Source organism: Gopherus evgoodei, chromosome 9, assembly GCF_007399415.2.
Source record: "Gopherus evgoodei ecotype Sinaloan lineage chromosome 9, rGopEvg1_v1.p, whole genome shotgun sequence".
Taxonomy (NCBI): domain Eukaryota; kingdom Metazoa; phylum Chordata; order Testudines; family Testudinidae; genus Gopherus; species Gopherus evgoodei.
The window spans coordinates 37,996,475-38,017,637 of NC_044330.1; the positions used below are offsets into that span (position 1 = coordinate 37,996,475).

Genomic DNA, 21,163 nt, shown 5'->3' on the forward strand with positions numbered 1-21,163 from the left:
AAATCAATATGATTTTTTTCAACAACAACAAAAATCAGTTTTACAGAAAAAGCATTTTCCAGTTGAAAACTTTCAACAAAAATGTTCCAGCCAGTTCTAGAGCTGATCCTGCAACCCCACAGATCAGCTGTCCAAGTGTAAGAATGTGGGATGTGGCTGCAGAGATCAAAGATCACGCTCCACTTAGGAGAGTGAGGGCCTGCACTCCAGAGATCGGGGGGCATGAGTCTACAGCAGCCTCATGTTGCTGTTCTCTCATGTACTGTTTAAATAAAAAAAAATGTAACTGTTAAAATACAAACTCTCTGCTGTAATATAAAGAACAACAAAAACCGGTCAAAAATTAATTTCAGGGGAACAATTTCTCAGGGAAAGACACGGCTTCCTCTAACCATTTTGCTGTATCATGTCAATTTTGATGAAATTTTCAATGGGAAAAAGTCTTTTTTTTCCACTTTATCATTTTGATTGTTTTGATTTTTATATTAAACTTACTTTAAAATTATATTTTTACAATACTATAATATTAAATATGTAACATGAAAGTCTAAATTAAATGAATTGAGGTTATCCCAATTAAATCTTTTGATGATACCAATTTTTGGGTGGGGGGTGAGGAGGGCTGGAAGGGAAATTTCTGTTCTGCAGAAAACTTTGAAATTCTGACGTTTTTTGTTCTGACTTAGAATGATTTTTAAATTGAATTTTGGAAATGCCTGTAGAATATAAATTCTGGTTTCCAACTATCTCTAAAGGGGCAAACTCATGTGGACGTGTGTAAGCCCACGCTTATGTCATCAATCCCAACACTACTGGCGTGTGTGATGCCTTCCAGGGGCACCCAGGGTTTTGAGGCACCTCACTACCACCTGCCTTTAGCATGATTTTCCACACCCCAGAGAGATGTAGTTATCCAGCCCTAACCTCCAGTGTAGACAGAGCTGTTGCCAGGAGAGCTTCACCAGTTGACATGTCTACCGCCTCTCAGGGAGATGGAGTACCTACGCTGACAGAAGATGCCACTGCAGCACTGTATATGTACTCAAGCCTGGGAGATAAGTGTCTGCTATCTTCTGCTTGAAAGGAACATGTCTGATGTATGTCACCTCTGGGTGACCTGCCTTAATTCCAAGACCTTAAGAACATAATTTTCATTGTAGAGCCATGACTTCTTAAATGTTATCCATACAGATATTTCACAATGGTTATGACAATCAGTGAGCTGCTGATTTCTGGTAGAGACCTTCTATGCCACACTTCAATGAACAATTATGCCTATATTAAAGCCTATGCACACCCTGTACCCTGCATGATTTGCATGAAGGGGTCTGTGGGTCACAGTGGGCTAGTGGCATTAACTAAAACAAACTTGAGCAAGGGATAGGATTGCCAGGTGTCCAGTTTTTGACCAGAACACCCAGTCTAAAAGGAATCCTGGCAGCTCCAGTCACTACCATTGACCGGGCCATTAAAAGTCCAGTTGGTGCGGGGCTGGCAGGCTCCCTACCCAGCTCTGTGTGGCTCCTGGGAAGTGGTCGGCATGTCCCTCTGACTCCCAGGTGTAGGGGTGGCCATGGTAGCTCTGCATGCTGCCCCTGCCCTGAGTGCTGGCTCTGCAGCTCCCATTGGCTGGGAACCAGGCCAATGGGAGCTGTGGGGGCAGCGCCTGCAGGTGGAGGCAGGACATGGAGCCTCCTGGCCACATCTCCACCTAGGAGCTGGAGAGACATGCTGGCTGCTTCCCAGGAGCCGCCTGAGGTAAGCACTGCCTGGAGCTGCACCCCTTACCCCCTCCCACATCCCAACCCCTTGCCCCAGCCCTGAGCCCCCTCCTGTACCCAAACTCCCTCCTGGACCCCGCACTTCCTCCCACACCCCTGCCCCAGCCCTGAGTCCCCTTCTGCACTCCAATCTCCTTGGCCCCATCCCAGAGCCTCCTCCTGCACCCCAAACCCTTCATCCCAGGCCCCACTCCTGAGCCCACACCCCCAGCCTGAGCCCTCACCCCCCTTTCATACCCCACTGCCTACCCCAGCCTGGTGAAAATGAGAGTGAGGGTAGGGAAGAGTGAGTGATGGAGTAAGTGGGGACAGGGCAATGGGGCAGGGGCAGGGCAAGGGTGGTCAGTTTTCCGCTATTAGAGGGTTGGCAACCCTAGCAAGGGATGAAAGATCAGTCACCCGCTGAATTTTTTGGTGGAAAAAAACTTGGTCATGTAATATTGCTTTAGAAGCTGAGTTCCATCTAACTGCATTGCTAAAGCACACATCATTTTAGTCACTTGGGGACAGCCAAAGCCAGTTTTGAAAACTTGGCCTCTATTGTGTAAATGAGCATGTACTTTGCACTGGTCACTGGGCTCCCCTTTGTGAATCATTTAATTTCTCAGACAAATAAGTTGTATTAAAAATGGCAAATGTCCTGCTATAAATTGCTGCCCCATATCCCCAGACAGACCTGCTGATAAAAATGTGAGGCTCTGTATGCTAGAGACAGATTAAAAAATCACTGAATGTTTTCAGGTTTGTGAATGATTAATGTAAAACTTCATGAGGTTTTAGTATAATTAAGGGATATAAATAGCTTAGCCCCAAATCTCTTGTGGAACAGATTTTCTGCAAGTCCTTTATCAGAATAAGAATTAATTTGTAAATAATCCTTGTCCATAAGCATTCAAACAATTTTATCCACTTGTGTAAAAATGTAGCACGCTCAAACCAGTGATTACAGTGGAGGAGGCTAATGTATACACCCTTGCTGAGCTAATTTGAGTCCCCACTCCCACACTGTGTATTTGTTCATTCATGAAACCCTCATTCAAGGTAAATAGTTGATGGCATACACTATGAAAGTGTACGTTTTACACTGTAAATGCACAATAGTATGTAAAAGAAGTTCATTAGTTCCCCTTGACCTTGCCAGTGCCTCTTGAAACCTAGGGAGACAATCTATCATCTCCAGTGCCAGCCTTAACATACTTTTGCCAGGACTCCAGGGCTGGCGCAAGGAAGTTTTGCATCCTAGACAAAACTTCCACCTTGCGCCACCCCCCCAATCCATCTAACCCTGCCTGCCACGGCCCCCCCCATGGCAGCTAACCATGCTCACCCACCCCTACAACCAGACGAGCGCCCCCATGGCAGCTAAACGCCCTCCATGGCAGCTAATCCAGCCCAACACCACCCCACCTGGGGACCCCCCTCCCACAGGAGCTACCCCCCCGAAGCTCACTCCGCCTAGGGAGCCCCCCCTACAGCAGCAACACCCCCTTCAGCTCACCCTGCCTGGAGAGCCCCCACTCCGCAGCAGCTAACACCGCCCGGGGATTCTGCCCCAGCTCACCTCCGCTCCGCCTCTTCTGCTGAGCACACGGCTCTGCTCTAATTCTCCTCCACTCCCAGGCTTGCGGTGCTGATTGGAGGAGAATTAGAGTGGGGGCTGTGTGCTCAGCGGAGGAGTCAGAGTGGAGGTGATCTGGCACGGGGGGCTGTTCCCCTGTGCGCCCCACCCCGTTACTGTGGGCAGTCTTCTCGCCCCCCCTGCCCCACCTCATCACCACTCCACCTCCTTGCCTGAGCGAGCTTTTATGCTCCCTCAACCAGTAGGCACCCTAGGCGGCCACCAAGTTCACCTAGTGGGTGCATCGGCCCTGCAGGATTCTGAGCATTTTGCCAGCTATTTTCCATCAAACCATCACCATCCTCAAAATTACTGATGCCTGATCTGCTTCCCACATGCCCAAACTAGCCTGTGTCCATGATCATCACACCCCATTCTACATGAATGCGAATGAACACGACAATCTCCATGGTTATAAAGATATAAGCTAAGCACGTGTCTCTAGAACCCAGATATGTCCCCAAGTAATGCCCATTCCTTTTTCAGCAAACAGAGCTGCTGTTTTTTGTTAACTCCATTCATAGTAGCTACCTCATAGAGCAGCCAGCTGAGCTGGTGAAATTGACTGGGGAGCGGTGGAAGGGAGCACTTCAGAGACTACTGCCAGGTTTGTCTCTCAGCCGTCACCTTACTCTCCAGGAAGTTCCCAGAGAAGAGCCCTCTCAAGCCAACCTTCCCCCACATCGTGTCTGAGTCATGTTAAGACAGCTGTCGGTGGAGAGCCAGAAAGCAGCTCAGCTGGCTCCACAATCATTTGCAGGTGGCTACAGTCTGAGGCTACGTCAAGCATCCATGCTCCTGCTCCCCTCTCCCTCATCACAAGTGCACAGCAAATTGTGGTAGGGTAGGGGGAAACCAAAAGAGAGTAAGGGGGAAACAGAAAGGAATATTACCAAGAATGAATAAGCATGGCAGAGGGAGCGCTAAGGAGAGACAATAACAAGTGGGGAGGAATGAGAGATGCAAAGGGAAGGAGAAAGGTGTACAGTGTACATGACAGAATAGGACAGATAAAATATTAGAGGGCAGAATGGGTATTTTTTCTGCCCTTCCTCTCCCCCCTGCCTTCCCTACAACTTTGGAAAACCTCGTTTATGCATTCCATCCCAATCACCTTTCCCCTACATCTTGTTTTGTGCCTTGAAAAGCTGAGTGCCTTGTATCAAACTTTTACTGCAACTATTTTTGAGACAGACTCGAGCAGCTCACAGTTGCATATTGCCCTTTCTGATTTATTTTTTGCATATGAATTCCTCTATTACAGTGTCTTACGTGAGGCTTTTTGACAGCTCATGTCCCTGTGAGTTCATCGCAAATCCTGAGATCGTTGTCTGTCTTGCACTGAAAACACCAAGTAGGTAGTGATCGGTGTGGGTTTGTTTTTTAAAGCTATCTTCTGCTGCAGTCCCAATACAGGGCACAGAAAATGTGCAATATAACCAGTGTGTTAGTAACTCCAGCCTATTCTTCATACTGAAGTAAAGCCTGTCTAGTGATTTTGGAGGAGGGAGAGCCAAACCATAAGTCCATTGCCTTTAATAGTGCTGCACTGTTTTACACCAGATGAGGATCTAGACCATCATCTTTATCAATCCAGCCAGATTTTGTAGTGCATTTGTCTGGGGGAATTCATCGAAGACAGAATGGTTCCTTTCTCCATTAGTATTTCTGTGGAGCTCAACCCAGGAGCCAAACTTTGTGTTCTTGGGTGGGCTTGCCAATCAGTTTTTTTTAATTGCCCCTCTGCTCTAAAGGATTTAAATACAACATGCTCACTGAGGAGTCGGGGTGGGTTAGCAAGCTAATTCTTTGGTATAGTCCCCGCATGGACTCGTTTTATGTAAAGCATATGGAGGTTCTGTCCTCCGCAACCCCATCCTCCTGCTGTGGGAGAAGTGGAGTTCAGTACCTTGTGCTGGGAGCTCTGCTTAGCTGGTAACTTTTAAGAAAGTTTTGCAACTGTCTAAATAGGGTGGGGTTCTGAGGTCCCTAGAGAGGTTTAATGTACTGAGATTAATTCAAGCTCTGACATAGACTTGGTCAGTGGCCTTGGGCTAAAGTCTTAAATGGCAGACCACATTTTTCTAATTAACCTTAAGCACCTACATTCGGAGGGATTCCAAATCGGAAATAACACTACTGAAGTCAATAGAATTACACCAGTGGGCATGAGAGCAGAATCAGGCCACCTGCTCTGTTGTCTTTATTCTGAAAAGCAGAAATAATGGGGCTTCAATATCTGATGTTGCCCTTTGTGACCACCACTGTAGTGAAGAGGTCCGAGGTTTGGTTCATGTTAACACTTGCGTTAGGTGGTTCTCCAGTGACCCAGCATGTGAGGATGTACGCAGCCTTATTTGCTTGAAATTATTTTATTTTTCAATTTTGGCTGAACTTTTGGTATGTCTGCAACTTGTTTTCCCATCTGGCTGAATTGATGGGACAGGACTATGTCATGTTGCATCTTAACAACACTGAAAGCTCCAATAAGTGCAATTTATGCTAAAGTTGATGGATGAAGAAATATCATTAAGAGTTAATAGCGACCAGCAGAACTTTCCGGAATACGCAGAGCCACATTCTGATTGGTGCAAATTAAATCAGAGTCTGGCCCGCAGTAATTACAATCTTTTCTAAACTCTCTTTGGCAAGGTGCTAAGAAATCCTCTTCATTCCGGATGACTAAAAATAAATCCTATTTTGAGTTTAAGAAGTGGCAGCATGACTGAAATGAGACATTCACTTTCATTCATGTTTGCTGTCTATTAATCTGTTCTCTTCACCCTCAGTAGAATATGACTCAGAATCGCTCATTGTCTTATTCCCTGAAACTGTGTGTTTTGACTTTAAATTCAGCTGTCTGACGCAAAGCAGTGCTGAAATCATTACAGTTTGATCCAGCAAGCTTCCAGAAGACTCTTGATCTTTGCCGACTGGTAAATGTAACTTGCTCATAGCAGTTATGCAAAACAGATATTGATATTTTTACACTAAATGTTGGGAAGACGATGTCATATGCCTGTGAAAACTACTGGGGGTGGGGGAGGGGCGGAGGAAACAGGAAGGGGATAAAAATACTTTGCTAATTAAAAGAAAAGGTACATTTTAATTTGTTAGAATGTTTTTCTGCCTTACACATTACCCACCTTGGGGACTGAACTGGGAGAGAAAAGCGGAACTCCAGTCCTGTTGGTTTTGCTGTCTCCTTTATAGTCTCCTTCTTGTGATGGACTGTGTCCCCTTCTCCCTTCTGTGGTGGCTACTGACCTCATTTTGGCTTCTCTGTTCAAGGCAAGGGATGTAACTAAGAGGGAAGGCATAAAAACTTGAATTGCTTCCACAGTGTGGAAAAGTATCCCAAAAGAGTTAGTGGAAGCCCCATAATTAAAATGGACAAAACATTGGAGGGAATCATGTAAGAGACAAACCTCCACTGGCAGCGAGCAAATTAAGGGCCTAATTTTTGCATCATTTAAATCAAAAGTAGCTTTGCCATTCACTGAGATGAGCACAGGCTCAAGACATCGATGACCAAACAGTTCTAATCGATCCCTAAATTCTGCAATCTTTAACCACATTGAACAATAGTGAAATAATCAATAGTTGGCTCATGAACTGAAAATTTTGCCATCAGATTTCACCTCCTGCTAAGATGAAGGGGATAGTTCACATCTCTCAGAACCTGGCCTCAGATGTGGCCCATTTGCAATGCTGTGGTGATTCACTGGTGGTTGGGAGTTTTACCTGGTGTAAATCAGCTCTAACCTATGCCAGGGGCTGAGGCAGCTCAGTTGGATCCAAGGAATGGGCTCATTGTTTCTGGGTGTCTGCAGACTCAGGAAGACAGCGCTGACCTGGTTTTTGCTAAAAGTCCTGCAAGAGCTGATAGAACTGCCTCACTGTTAGGTCTGATTAGGTCTGATTTGCCTCACTATTAGGTCTGATTTGAGTTGAATGTACTGCTGTAAAATTAGGGACTGACTCTTGGGAATATGTGCTGTGTGTTTATTTAGTTTTTGGGTTACACCAGGTTCTATGTAGATGCAGTTTTGGGGGCAAGGGAGTAGTGAGATCAACAAGCAACTTTGCTCTGAGCTCTGGTCTCTGATTAAAGTCAATTTCTGATCCAGATCTGCTCCCTCAAAACTGGAAGAAGAGATTGTTGTGCATGCTATTTGACCATCTCATTTCAGGAATGGTGTATGGATGTAAATTAAGCAAGAACATTCAGCATAAAGGAAGCTGACTTGCATAGCTTCAGATGTTGGCTATCATGCAGCAGAGGGTTGGTACTGGAGTCAGAGAAAGGAGTAACACTAAAATCATGAAAGATGCTCCCCACACACACTCAATAGCAAGCTACCTTGATTGACAAATGCTTCAATTTTTGGTACATTTGAATCTGATGGGGATTTGGCTTGGTTGGGTAAATTAATTCATGGTGTAACTGTATTAATTTTCTTGCCTTCAAAGGAGTTACACCATCATGAACTTGACATATTGACTTGACGTCATGGAGCGGGGCAGTTTACACCAGCTGAGGATCTCACCCATTGTTTTTAGCAATTGCACCTTATGTTATCACAGAAAGCCCTGTTTGTATAGCTAGACAAATTGAGATGCTTTGGCACCACCGCCAGGATGGGTGTTCCCCAACTATGAATACTAGAGAAGCAGGAGTGTGGTGAAGTGGTATAGGAGGGGGAAAACTAAGGGGTCCAGACCCTGATCCATTATGGTAGTGAAAAACATCATCAAATTCAGTGGGATTACTCTTGGTATGCACTGCAATAACTCAGGTTAGTATGTATTCAGAGCCTTCTGAAAACAGATGCCCTTTCAAACACATTGGGTTTGAACACACGGGTTCTGGAGTTCAAACTGATACAAAGGAGCCATAAGGCAACAACCAATTGGGCCCCAAGAGGCAGTATTGTCTAGTGGATCAAGCACTGGACTAAAACTCAGGAATTTTGGCTACTGGCTTTGGGCAAGTCACTGTGCCCAGCACAATGGAGCCTTGCTCTCTATTTGTGTCCCTAGGTAGTAATGTAATAGTGCTCTAACTACATAATAATAGTCTTATCCCAATCTCCACCTGGATTGGGAAGGTGCTGAGGTTTCATTGTGACAGTCCCTAGCATATGAAGCACATCTCCTAGAACTCTACTTTGCCTGAATCCTCTCCAATGCTTAAAATCAAAATAATCATGGGCACTCATTGGTTATGGTGTCGGACCTCTCTTTCTAATAATCTTATTCTATCTCTATTTGGGTTTGAATATCTTATTCTCTGGTGTTTGATTTTCTGTTCAGTTCCCTGGGCATGTTGGTGCTGCAGGACAGGGTTGTGGGAGTAGAAGCAGGTTCTATGAAACTATTGTTCTGTAATGCAAATGCTCCATCTTGGCTACTCTGTTACGGTTTTGTAGATTCCTGTTGTGGGAGTGATCTTGGTTCCTAAGCAACATAGACAAGGAAGCGTTGAAGAAATTAAACTCTTTGAGCAAAACTCTGAACTAAACCATTGTGGAGAATGAGTGAGAGAGCTGTATTGTTTTGTATGACTATTATATGTACTCAGTTTCTCTGCGTGATATTATTCTGTCTGATCACACAGAATTAAATCAAAGGATGCTAGGAAATGAGCAGGAAATGAAACAGTGACAGAGATAAGATATCGCCAGGGAAAATACCAAAGGGCAATAAGAGAATAATGGAGGAGCTATGAATTCAGGAATGCTCAGCTGCCTGAGTTTAAGATTAAAAGCAAAACAAAACAACCCATCCCAAACAAAATGGTTAGACAACTTGCCCTGTAACAGTCACAACCAGACAAGGGGAGAGCCCACCGCTGGTAGTGGAAGTTACTTATGTGTATATGAGGACAGATGTTTCCCATTGTCTTTGGGACACAAGAGCTTGCACTTCACACAGGGCTTGATTTTCTGATCTTGCTTATCCCAGTTTAATTGATGTAATTCCACGGGAGTTACTCGTGATTTACACCAGAAAAACAAAACAGAATTAGGTGCTCAGCAGAATATCCTAGAGGAAAGGACTAGGAGGTCAGTGCAGTTGCGGTAGATGTTCACCCATGTATCAGAAGTCAGAGTTAGGCTTCTTTTTTTAAATTCAAGCAGAATAAGATCCTTAACATGTAAATGTTGGATGCAAATGGATTTTGCTATTCCCAGAGACCGTGTTCTAGAAGTGTCCCCGTGGAATGAGTGCTAGCTGATCAGTGAGGCATGGTGATCAGGCTGGCTTTGAACCTATTGAATCCTGTTGCAGTGAGAAATGTCTCCCATTGATCTAGGACCCCCAGAGACTCTTGCCCTACTCTGCCTCTTTGGTCCTTCAGGATTGTCCTTACAACCTGAAACCAGCAAAGCACTAACTTTTTCCTTAACTTGTTCTTTTATTGTTTTTCTGTCTGAATCAGACAATGAAATGTGGGCCTTTTATTCTAAATGAAGTTTATTGAGGTCAGAGAGATTTGCATACAAATAGGTCTGATCTTTCGAGCACCAACCTTGTGCAGGAAATAAGTGGTCCAATAGAGTACTAAAGTTTGATGTCAAATGTATGTATTTAGTAAAATATCCATGGCTGCAATTGGAGAGACGAGGTGGGTGAGGTAATATCCTTTATCGGACCAACTTCTTTCTACAATGACAGTCATTTTCTGAGTTAAGGAAAAGCTCCATTTCCCCCATCCCCCGAAGAAAAGATGTTATGGATATTGATGTCAGATAAGAAAGCAATTTAAAAATGTTGTGACTGCATATAAACTATGCAATTACAGTAAATTATTTTTAGTTGCCAGCGGGAGAGAATGACCAAAAAAATCCAATTTACTTCAGTATTGACACAATCCCATTTTATTTTTAAGCAGCACTGACCTTTGTTGACACCAATTATATGAACTAGGAAATAGACTGAGGTTAACTCTTCACAAACTACAAATTACTTTGGTGTTGGCAAATATAGTTACATCAGCAAATAAGCATACTGTCAGTTGTTGTTTATTATTTACACCATCCCAGGTCAGGGCTCCGTTGTGCTACAGGTTGTGCATACACATTGTGAGAGATGGATGCAGCCACTAAGAGCTTAGTCTGAATAGACAAAATAGAGAAAAGGTGCAAAAGGTAACCTGAGCACAGAGAGGGGAAGAGCCTTGGCCAAGGTCAACCGGCAAGTCAGGGGCTGACATAATAGAATCCAGATATTCTGACTCCCAATCCTCTAGACCATGCTGTCTCTCACTTGTTTTCCAGCAGCAGCGCTTCCAAATTTTAGTCCTCCCCCCTCCATTCTTACCACCTTGATGGTGCTATACAGGACACTCACAATCTGAAGTCATTTTGGTTTTGTTTAAAAAAAAAAGAGAGAGGGGATTTTTCCCCTAACATGTGACATAAAATCTCTTTTTAAAGTTTACTCTCAAATTCATACACAAGGTTCTGAGTATCTTAGCTTTTACTTCAAGCAGAGCCAGGTAGGGTGGAGACTTTACAGTAACTCCTCACTTAACATTGTAATTATGTTCCTGAAAAATGCGACCTTAAGCAAAATGATATTAAGTAAATCCAATTTCCCCATAAGAATTAATGTAAATGAGGGGGTTAGGTTCCAGGGAAATTTTTTTTGCCAGACAAAAGACTATATATATACACACACACAGTATGAGTTTTAAACAAACAATTTAATATTGGTACACAGTGATGATGATTGTGAAGCTTGACTGAGGTGGAGGAGTCAGAGGGTGGGATATTTCCTAGGGAATGCCTTACTGCTAAATGATGAACTAGCAATTGGCTAAGCCCTCCAAGATTAACTCTTACACTCTACAAAGCAGCAGGAATGGAGGGAGGGGAGACGGCATCGCAGACAGAGACAGAGACACACACTTCATGTGTGAGAGAGAGATGTGCATTTCCCCTTTAAGTATGCTGACCCTATTCTTAAGTACACTGCCTTGTTAATTAGATCAGCTTGCCGAGACCACAGCTGCTGCCGGCCAACTCCCTCCGTCCTGAGCCCTGTCTTGTGTCCCCCCTGCTCTATGGAAGATGGGGTAAGCGGGGTGCAGGAGTGGGGGGGGACACCCTGACGGCACCCCTCTTCTTCCCTTCCCCCCTGCACAGCAAGCAGGAGTCTCAGGGAGCAGCTCCAAGGCAGAGGGCAGTCGGGGGGAGGGACAGCTGAACTGTTGGCAATTGATAGCCTGCTGGGAAGCTGCTGCACAGGGAACTTAGAGGAGCGGGGAGCTGATTGATAGGGGAGCTGCCGGTACACTCTGGTTCCAAGCCCCCACCAGCTAGCTGCAACGGGCTGTTCAACCTGCAAGCAGTGGCTAAAGCAGCCAGCTGCCAAACGACGTTAGAAGGGAGCATTGCACAACTTTAAACAAGCATGTTCCCTGATTGATCAGCAACGAAACAACATTAACTGGGATGACTTTAAGTAAGAAGTTACTGTACTTACTATATTAATGGATGTACATCTGGGGCTCTCACTTAAACTCTTTCTACACTACAAAACACGCCACAAAGACACAGCATTTTTAAAACATTGGATTTGACTATTGTGGTTTTTCCCCAAGTGTAGTAGAGAGCATAATATGGCTAAAATGCTTTTGGAAAGCACTGTCAAGACATGATTACTTAGTAAGGGACTTCAGGCTGGTACATGTGTGTTTATCCTACCCATGTCCATAGAATGGAATGGTAGTCCTGAAACCCTTGCTCATGCATGTAGTGCCATTGACTTCAATAGAAGTGGAGACTTTACAGACACTCAGCATCCTACAACACTGGGGCCACAGGCCCAGACTCACAAAGGTTCTTAGACACTTAGCCTAGTGTCCACTGATTTCAACTCAGAGTAAGTGGTATAAGGAGAGACATGATTTAGGGGCCCTGAATGACTGACATCTTGAGGAAGGAAAAGGCTGGATGACAGCTACAGTAATTGATATATTTCCAAAACCAGTGAATGATGCTGGTCCTATCACTAGAGTTTCAAGAGAGCAGGTTAAGGTTATCCAATGCTACTGATAACACAGGGGACAAGGATATAATTGTGTAACTGAAAAGAACAAAGATTATGTTTGGCTCATAGGACTTCAATGCCACTGTAGAATTATTGCAGTACAGAGTGGCTTTGCTGCAGTGGGAAATATGTCTTAGAGAAGGCTAAGGCCTCAAAGTATTCTTCAAGATGTTGGAGGAGTTGTACCTGTAACTGTGCCCTCTTGAGAGTGAAGAGTGCATGCTGAGTGAGAGAGAGCGTATTGTATTCGGCAATCCATTCCACAGTTGCTTAATCCAGGCCACAACTTAGCTGGACTGTGTCAGGGAAATAGGCCTCACAACACTATGCTCAGCAGTCTGTAAAGCAGAGAACCAACAAGCTACACAGCACACGTCAAACATCTCAAATGACGAAAATCACTTTTGTATACATTGCAACGGAATCATTGCAGGGAAGCTGCAAAGGGCCACAGTGCTCCTTGTCCCTTCCTCACCATTTGGGCTGAGGTCTTAACAGAAAGTGCTGGATTTTGACCAGATGCAGAATAGAGAACGCAATGGAGAAAAAAGGCTCTCCCTTGTATATCCGTACAGGGACCAGACACAGCACGGCCCTGTATTTTACTCTAGTATTTTGTTAGGTGAAAAGGAAGAGAGGACTGTTACACCTTTTAGAGGTCCATGTCAAGTACACTAAATGCAATGAGTGTAGTGGGTGGGTGGGTGGTTTCAGGGTAGAGTTTTTCTCTGCCTTTCTCTTTCTTATGACAATTTAATTTAGTAATATTTATTGGTTTGGAAGGGGCATTCATCCTAGTTTTTCATTTAGTGCTGTAAAAGGTCAGAATTGTCAAGAAAGATTTATTTAGGGGGAAGGGAGTAGCTGAAGCAAACTCACCATTATGAAATAGAAAGGAAATAGAAGGAATTCACTAACATCCAGAACAGCAGTTCAAGGAATAGCTTTTACCCATGCATTATATTTTGTGCTTTCTGGATTTATAGCCAAGTTTTGTCCTATTGCCTATATGTGCAAGCTTTGGTAGGTTGATACCTGAGTGTAGCATTTACTAAAATGACAAATCATTGTTTACATGTCAATATGTTAATACTTGGGCGGGAGAAGTGTGAGCCCAGAAGGAAACAAAAGCAGGACAGAGTGGGAGACCTAGTCCTGCACTTTTGTTCCATCCTGAAGCCAAAAGCCATTCTGTTATGATGGTATGCAATAGAAACTGCATTGTACTCTGCACTTCTGTGAAGAGGCTTTGGCCAGTGAATTAGTGTTGTGGAATGGCTACACCAGCTCCCCCACAGTGCACACGATATGCAGGCGGTGTAGAAACATTCTTTCATGCCTGTGTTTTTCCCCTCACCTCTGCTTTTTTTTGAGGGGGTGAGGGCTTCTATGCCAGCTCAGAGGGAGATGGGAATGGCAAGATTGACCCTTATAAGATTAAGTGGGAGTTTCATGAATGTTCCATGATGGCCTGTTGAAGTACTTCTGAAAATCCCACTCAAACGGTGGAGGGTCAGCTCCTGAGAGGCCAAGTGGCCCCACAGGAAAGGCATATGCAAAACTGGGAAATAGATAGTCTGACCCTGTGTATCATGTGAGCCCTTCCATACCATGTCCTAATCCTTGGCCAGCAGTGTACATGATTTATAAAACTCACGTATTCCTACTTTGCTGTCCAGTCTTTCCACGTGTAGTCCAGTAGTGGGCCTATTGAAATCAAACTGGAAACAGTAAGGTGGGCTTTTTCCACATACATGGTAGGGGCTGTATGCAGTTTAAAAGCTGGGGTAGATGTATGCTGACTTTATAAACTGAAAGCATTTATTATTGTATTAGATTAGAAAAATAATTTCTTAATCATTTTGGCTGGTATTCTCAAAGAGGGTGCCGGGCACTGAAAGTCATGATGCAGTCTATTAATTGTATGTAGATAACAGAATCTTCATTGTAGTTTCTGAAAATTTTTGTTGAGGGTTTTTTCTCAGTGTTCTTGTCTCTAGTATTCAGAAGGTGTCCTTGGCCCTGAGTCTTTTTGATCCTATGAAATCTGTAGTATTCTCTAGAAGCAGACAGAGGGCATAATTGTACAGAAGAATTATCTCAAAAATAGCCCAAACTTATTTTTCTCCAGCATTCTCTCAACAGCTCCGCCGTGCTTGTGGTTTGTGACTGGGTGAGGTGACGTCAATGTGGCAGTGCAGAGTCAGGTGATGTACAGTATAAGCAGAGGGAGCTGTCCCAGTGCTGAAAACAGTCTACAAACTCGCAGCAAAAAGACAAGGACGATCATGCTTTGGGTTCGCTCTGCTGTCTGTCACACAGGTAAGGGAGCTTTTTTTCTTTGTAGTTTCAAAAACTGAATATAAAGTTCTTTGTTCAGAGCTTTTCCCATTCCACTCCACACTAGGAAGCCAGCACAATTAGGGACCGACCTGATGCACTTTGTTTAGCATAGAAATAGGGTTTTCCAGATGGATGAATCTTTCTCTTTTTTATATCTTACCTATGATTTAGATATGGATTTAAAAACAATTAAAAGGACATAATTAAAATACTGAATAAGTGGGATACGTTAATGGTTCTACAGCTAGTGATTACAATTTGACATCAGCTTCATTTGTTCGCTGAAGCTATCAAACATCATTTAATGTTTCTCTTTGTGATTTCATTTACTCTCAATGGTTCACTGATGTTTAAAATAACTGTATAAAATAAGAGGTTGCCTTGGATACATGTACAGTTCAATTAATCTTCCACTCATCTAAACAATCAAGTATGCAATTCAAAAACCACTTGATTTACAAAATACTAAAATTAATCTTAATATGACCCCTAATTTGTATATTAGCAATAAGACAAACTTTTAAGAAAGCTAATTGACTGCAACCATTTTTCATTGTTCAAAAAGCAAACAAATGATGAAGAGAGTGTTTTGAATTTTCACATTTTCCTTACGGACAACTCCCATAGGGATTCCTGCTGTAGTTTACAGAGCATTATGAATTCTGTGCGAGTTCCACAGGAAAGCTGATGAGTTTTCATGCAAAATTTCAACTGGAAATATTATATTCCCATCAGAGCACCATGTGAATCTATAGGAAAGGGCTCAAGGGGAAATATGCTGCCATGGAAACACCCCAGAAAGGGAATTTTGGTTTTGGTTGTTTGTCTCTTCACAGAAGACCCCCTGTCTGCATTTCTTTTGATAGTACACATTACACTGAAAACTCAATCCCCTCATTTTACAAATGCTGACTACTTAATTTGATGGACAGGAGTCTGGGTAAGAGATGACTTCTCTCTTTGTTAGGTGCTAACAGGACAGATTGCACAATATAGATTAGCACCACAATTCTACAGCTGTTGGGAAAACAGCTGTTTTATCGTAATGTGCTTTAAAAAGAATAAAAGAGAATGTTTTTTATAGATTTGACGTCATGAAAAACGTACTCTATTTTTCTCATATTTATAAATTAGGATTGGGAAGGATCCTATTTTCCCTAAATAAGGTATTACATTTAATGAACTGATTTTTGTAATCTAGTTTCAGAGGTCTTAAAACAAATTATATCCAACTGTTCTTTTCAAATATTTCAAATATCATCTACCAATGAATCGGAAGTGAAACTGATCCAGACAGACGTGCATATGAAATATTCAGAAAGGAATTCATAAGATATCATCTCTCAAAATGAAATATTTTTTAAATAAAATGCTACCAGAATGCCAGTCTAAACTTTGCCTGTGTTTATCTCTTCCATGATTTTACTTAGATTTTCCTAAATTTTACAGAGAATATAATACTATATACATAGCATGTACTGTCAGAGGCTGAATTAATCATCTTCATCAGAGGGAGGATTTTAGTGGACTGTTTTACCTGGAAGATCTAGATCTATTATTATGAAATAATTTTTCAGCAACTGAAAATTCATAGTATTTTATTTATTAATAAACTAAAGATTAATCAGTAACCAACTTCTCCACTGAAAAACATTAGCTTCATTCTATTGCAATTATAGGTGCTAATCAACATAAAAATTGTAACTGTGCAGGGTTTTGTGGGTTTTTTGGACTGATTTTATCCCTTTCAAAGGTAAAGCCTTTTCCATAACAGAAGATTCAGGGTTCTCTTGCTTTTGTTTAAGTATAAAAAGAGATGGTGTTATTGATTGCTCTGAAATAATCCATTCCGGACTATTAATACTTGACTGGATAAAATATTTGATATTCACAATGATTATTTGCTGCAGGCATGGAGGGAAAAAAAAGCAATTGTGGGCAACTGAGGCTACTTTATTTTGTCAAATTATTTCTTGTTAAACTACAATAAAGAATCATCTGAATGGAAATCCTATGTGTGAACTGAAGAGAACATTTCCACCATTACAGCCATGGGTAAATTCTAGTCTATTTAGGTCCTTCTGCTAGTATGAATCACTAACATCTTACCAGGATATTTTCCATAGGCTCATGGGAAAAGTGAATGAAACAAAATAAGTCAATTAAGCTCAGTGGTTTTTTTCTATTCTTACCATTTTTCTCACTTACTGTACTTTATTCATGACAGATGGAATAATATAATTGAATTGGGTAAAATAGGCTAGTATTTGTTATAGCCAAGTCCTGTGAGGTGCTAAGCATCTCCTGGAAGTGGAGTCTTTAAACTCAGTTGGTTCTGAGAATGCTCAGCACCTTGAAGGATTGGGCCTTTTATAGAAATATTTTCATATGTTGCAATGGCATGATTGTGTTACTCATATATGATGGGTATAATATTTTCACTTATTTTACTTCTGTTTTTTTATAGAGCAAAATTCTCTGATGGAGTTTCACCCACCAGAGAATTAGGCCTGTAATGCCAAGATTCTACGTGTGTATCCACCCTACTTGCTTGAAGTGAATGACAAAACACCCATTTTCATTTCAAAGCAAAAGTGAAAGACTGTTTAGCCACCACAGAAGAAATTGCCACTCAGGCCAGGTCCACACTACAGCGTTAAATCGATTTAAACAGCATTAAATCGATTTAACGCTGTACCCGTCCACACTACAAGGCACTTAAAATCGATTTTAAGGGGTCTTAAAATCGATTTCTGTACTCCAGCTAAACGAAAGGAGTAACCCTAAAATCGATATTACTAAATCGATTTAGGGTTAGTGTGGACGGAAATCGAAGTTATTGGTCCCATTCTTTTACTGAGCTACCCAGAGTGCACTGCTCCAGAAATCGATGGTAGCCTGGGACCATGGATGCACACCACCAAAGTAATGTGCCCTAGTGTGGACGCGTAAAATCGATTTTATAAAATCTGTTTTATAAAATCGATTTTATTAACTTCGATTTTACTCTGTAGTGTGGACGTGGCCTCAGTCTGAGCCTAACCAAGTCCATTTAAAACCATCAGTTTAGGAAGACATCAAGAGATAATACCCTTAAGGGACAGAATAGATTAACCCACAAAGGGTCTCAGCTTTCCTCATTGCCTATGGAAAAATGAACAAATTTGTTTATTAATAATATTTTTGAAAAGCAGCATAAGAGAATATTTCAATATTTTAAAAATATTCATACAAGTAAACACAAAAATCACCTCATGATTTTATTGGCCAGATTCTCCACTCTATCACATTGGTGTTAGCCTAGAATAAAACTTATTCAGTGGAGTCAGTGTAGCAGACTGGACAACTGGGCAACAGGATTCTATGTACAGTTTATCACTAAGCTTGTATTAATATTTTAGGTCAAATTTTCAAATGCTGATGCTCAAATCAGTATCTAGATGCATAAATGGATGTTTTATGAACTATGTAGGATTTAGGTTTTCTGTTTAGATTGGAAAATCAAGCTCCTTTATATATAAATTAATTTTATGAGGGGCTTTTTACCTGCCATAGTATGAAGATGCAATGGTTTTATTATTTCAAACCAATAGGTTCCAGCATCCTTATCAAAGGAATGACCTGAAAGACTTCCAGATAAACTCACAATAAATCTAGGGTTGCTATAAAGGGATCATATGGGAATTCTATTTGCTTTTCATAATTAATAAAAACATAAATACCATGAGTTCCAGTTCAAAGCAGCAATCTCAAATGTGTTGTTGCTTTGCACTTTACTAACTATTTCTGTATGTTAACTGTTCCTTTTCTTTATTTTAAGGAAAGATTTCTAACATGGCAGATGCTAAAACCTGCTGGCTTGGAGCAGCCTTCTCTCTCACCCTTTTCTTTGTCCTAATCTGTTGTGTTGATGCAGCTTCAATCGAACCTTATCAGCTGCTTCAGAAAAACCCAGACTACTTAGTGAAAAATTTACAAAGGCTCCCAAGCCCAGATATGATCAAAGCCTTGGAATATATAGAAAATCTCCGCAAACAAGCTAACAAGGCTGAAAATGGCCCAGATTACAATTTTTATCAAGGTGCCCCATTTCTTCTGCAGCAGAAAGAAAGCAAAGATCAGAGCCACCTAGCAGATAATATAAGAGATTCTTTGACTGAAGATGAGTCCCAGTGGGTTAGGTCAATGTTGGAAGCCTTGAGGCAAACAGAAAAAGAGTCAAAGGCTGGATCAAAAGAAAATAAACCATATACTATGAGTTCAGATAACCTTCCAGCTGGTGTGAGTGATGATTATGAGGCTTATAAGTGGCCTGAGAGACGACACAAATATATCAAAATGTCACATGCACATGATGAAGAAAGTTCAAGAGACAGTCCTTTCAAGCGCACCAATGAAATAGTAGAAGAACAATATACACCCCAAAGCCTTGCTACTTTGGAGTCTGTCTTTCAGGAGCTGGGGAAGATGACGGGACCAAGTAATCACAAAAAAGAGAGGCTGGATGAGGATCAAAAATTGTACACAGAAGATGAAGATGATGTATATAAAGTGAATAATATTGCTTATGAAGATGTAGTGGGAGGAGAAGACTGGAATCCAATAGAGGAAAAAGTGGAAAGCCAAACGCAAGAAGAGATGAAAGATCATAAAGAGGAAATTGATAAAAATGAAGTGATTGATGATGAAATGAAGAGATCAGGGAATCAAGGTTTCCTGGAGAATGAAATGGGGAGAGACAGTAAAGATCAAATGTCAGATGACATTACAAAGCTAATGAATTATTATCTGAAGAGGCTGATGAGCAATATTGGAAATGGCAGGTTAAGGACTGGACATGAAGAAAAAAGGGCAGGTACATTTTTGGAAAAACTTGATCCTCAGTCTATCTCTCAACTAATAGAAATCTCAAGGAATTTACAAATCCCTCCAGAGGATTTACTAGACATGTTGAAAATTGGAGAAAAGCAGCAGCAGAGTGAAAGGGTGGAGACAGAGCAAGAACCAGAGCTCCCAGAAGATCTTGAGGATGACATCTCTGAAACTAATCTAGACAGCATAGATAGATTTAAAAATAAAATGAACCCTAAAAATGGTTACATGAAGCAGCCAATTAATGCTATACCAGATAATCTAGTTGAAGACCTCAATATTGAAGATATTGTCAATCTTTTAGGGACTGATAATTTAGCTAATCAGAAAACCTCCTACTTTGTAAATCAGCTTAATGAAGAGAACAATTTGCCAAGACTTCCCTACATTCCCAGAAGACCTAAAGGACATCAACTTCCTAAAGCTCCTTGGATTAATGATTTGGAAAGACGACAAATAGAATACGAAAAACTAAATGAAAAAGATGAAGAACTAGCAGATTACTTGGCAAATATGTTGGCAAAATACCCTGAAGTTATGAATACAAATCAGCTGAAACGTGTTCCAGTCCCAGTTTCATCTGAAAATGATCTACAGGAAGACGACCAACTTGAGCAAGCAATCAAAGAACATCTAAATCAGCTGGGATCACAAGAATCTGATAAACTAGTCTCACTCAGCAAAAGGCTGTCCATGGCCCGGGAGAATGATGACACACAAACCAGGCAGTATCTGGATGAAGATATGCTAGTGAAGGTGCTAGAGTACCTAAACCAGGAGCAATCAGACAAAGGAAGAGATCACATTACTAAAAGGGCAATGGAAAATATGTAATTGTTACCCAAATATCATTTTTCTGCAATGTTTTGATTTTTACCCCAGTTCATTCGTGATTTCCACCCCCCCAAAACAACTTGCAGTTACCGTTGAACAGTCTGCATAACTTTCTCAGCGCTGTTATTGTTTATGGATATACATATATGTTATAAATCTTGGATCAAGTAACAAATTGGTTCAATTGTTTTAAGGAGCAGGGTTACGAATTTTAGTAAAATCGTAATATGTAAACTAATGACCATTGCATTGTTGATAAAACATGATAAATTAACAGTGCTATCATATTTGAAGTTTTTTAAATTAATTCAATTATTTTGTTACTGTCTGTAGTGTTTTTTTGTGGAGTACTGAATAAAAATACAGCATATATATAGTTTTATTTATAAGGCTTTTTCTATTCTGTGTTTTATTGTTGATGAATAAATATTATTTCTGGACAATAGACTGTGTTTCTTTCTGACAGTTGATAGAATGTGATTTTTAGGAGAAAACATTTTTTCTTCGATATCCAGTCTTCCTAGCTTTAACTGATTTTTTGAAATTACTCAGCAGAAAATATTTCTGGCCTTTTGTGCTACACAGTCATGTACTGGCCCGATTGGTGAAGGTGCTGAGCAATTGCAGTTCTCCTGGTATCATTTGAAGCTGAGGC

General features: G+C 41.4%; 1 protein-coding gene across 1 annotated transcript; it reads left to right on the forward strand.

Annotated features, from left to right (window-relative positions):
* Window positions 1-14,669: 14,669 nt before the first annotated feature.
* On the forward strand, window positions 14,670-20,916 carry SCG2 (secretogranin II). Its single transcript, XM_030576530.1, has 2 exons — window positions 14,670-14,781; window positions 18,623-20,916. Exons 1-2 carry the CDS (start codon window positions 14,670-14,672, stop codon window positions 20,506-20,508), a joined length of 1,998 nt encoding a protein of 665 aa, XP_030432390.1. The 3' UTR covers window positions 20,509-20,916.
* The last annotated feature ends 247 nt before the right edge of the window (window positions 20,917-21,163 follow it).

Bases quoted from the DNA above. Each gene is read 5' to 3' on its own strand.
- SCG2 (XM_030576530.1), top strand. From the start codon at position 14,670: ATGTACAGTATAAGCAGAGGGAGCTGTCCCAGTGCTGAAAACAGTCTA. The intron at 14,782-18,622 runs GTAAGGGAGCTT...CTTTATTTTAAG, and splicing joins CTCTGCTGTCTGTCACACAG to GAAAGATTTCTAACATGGCA.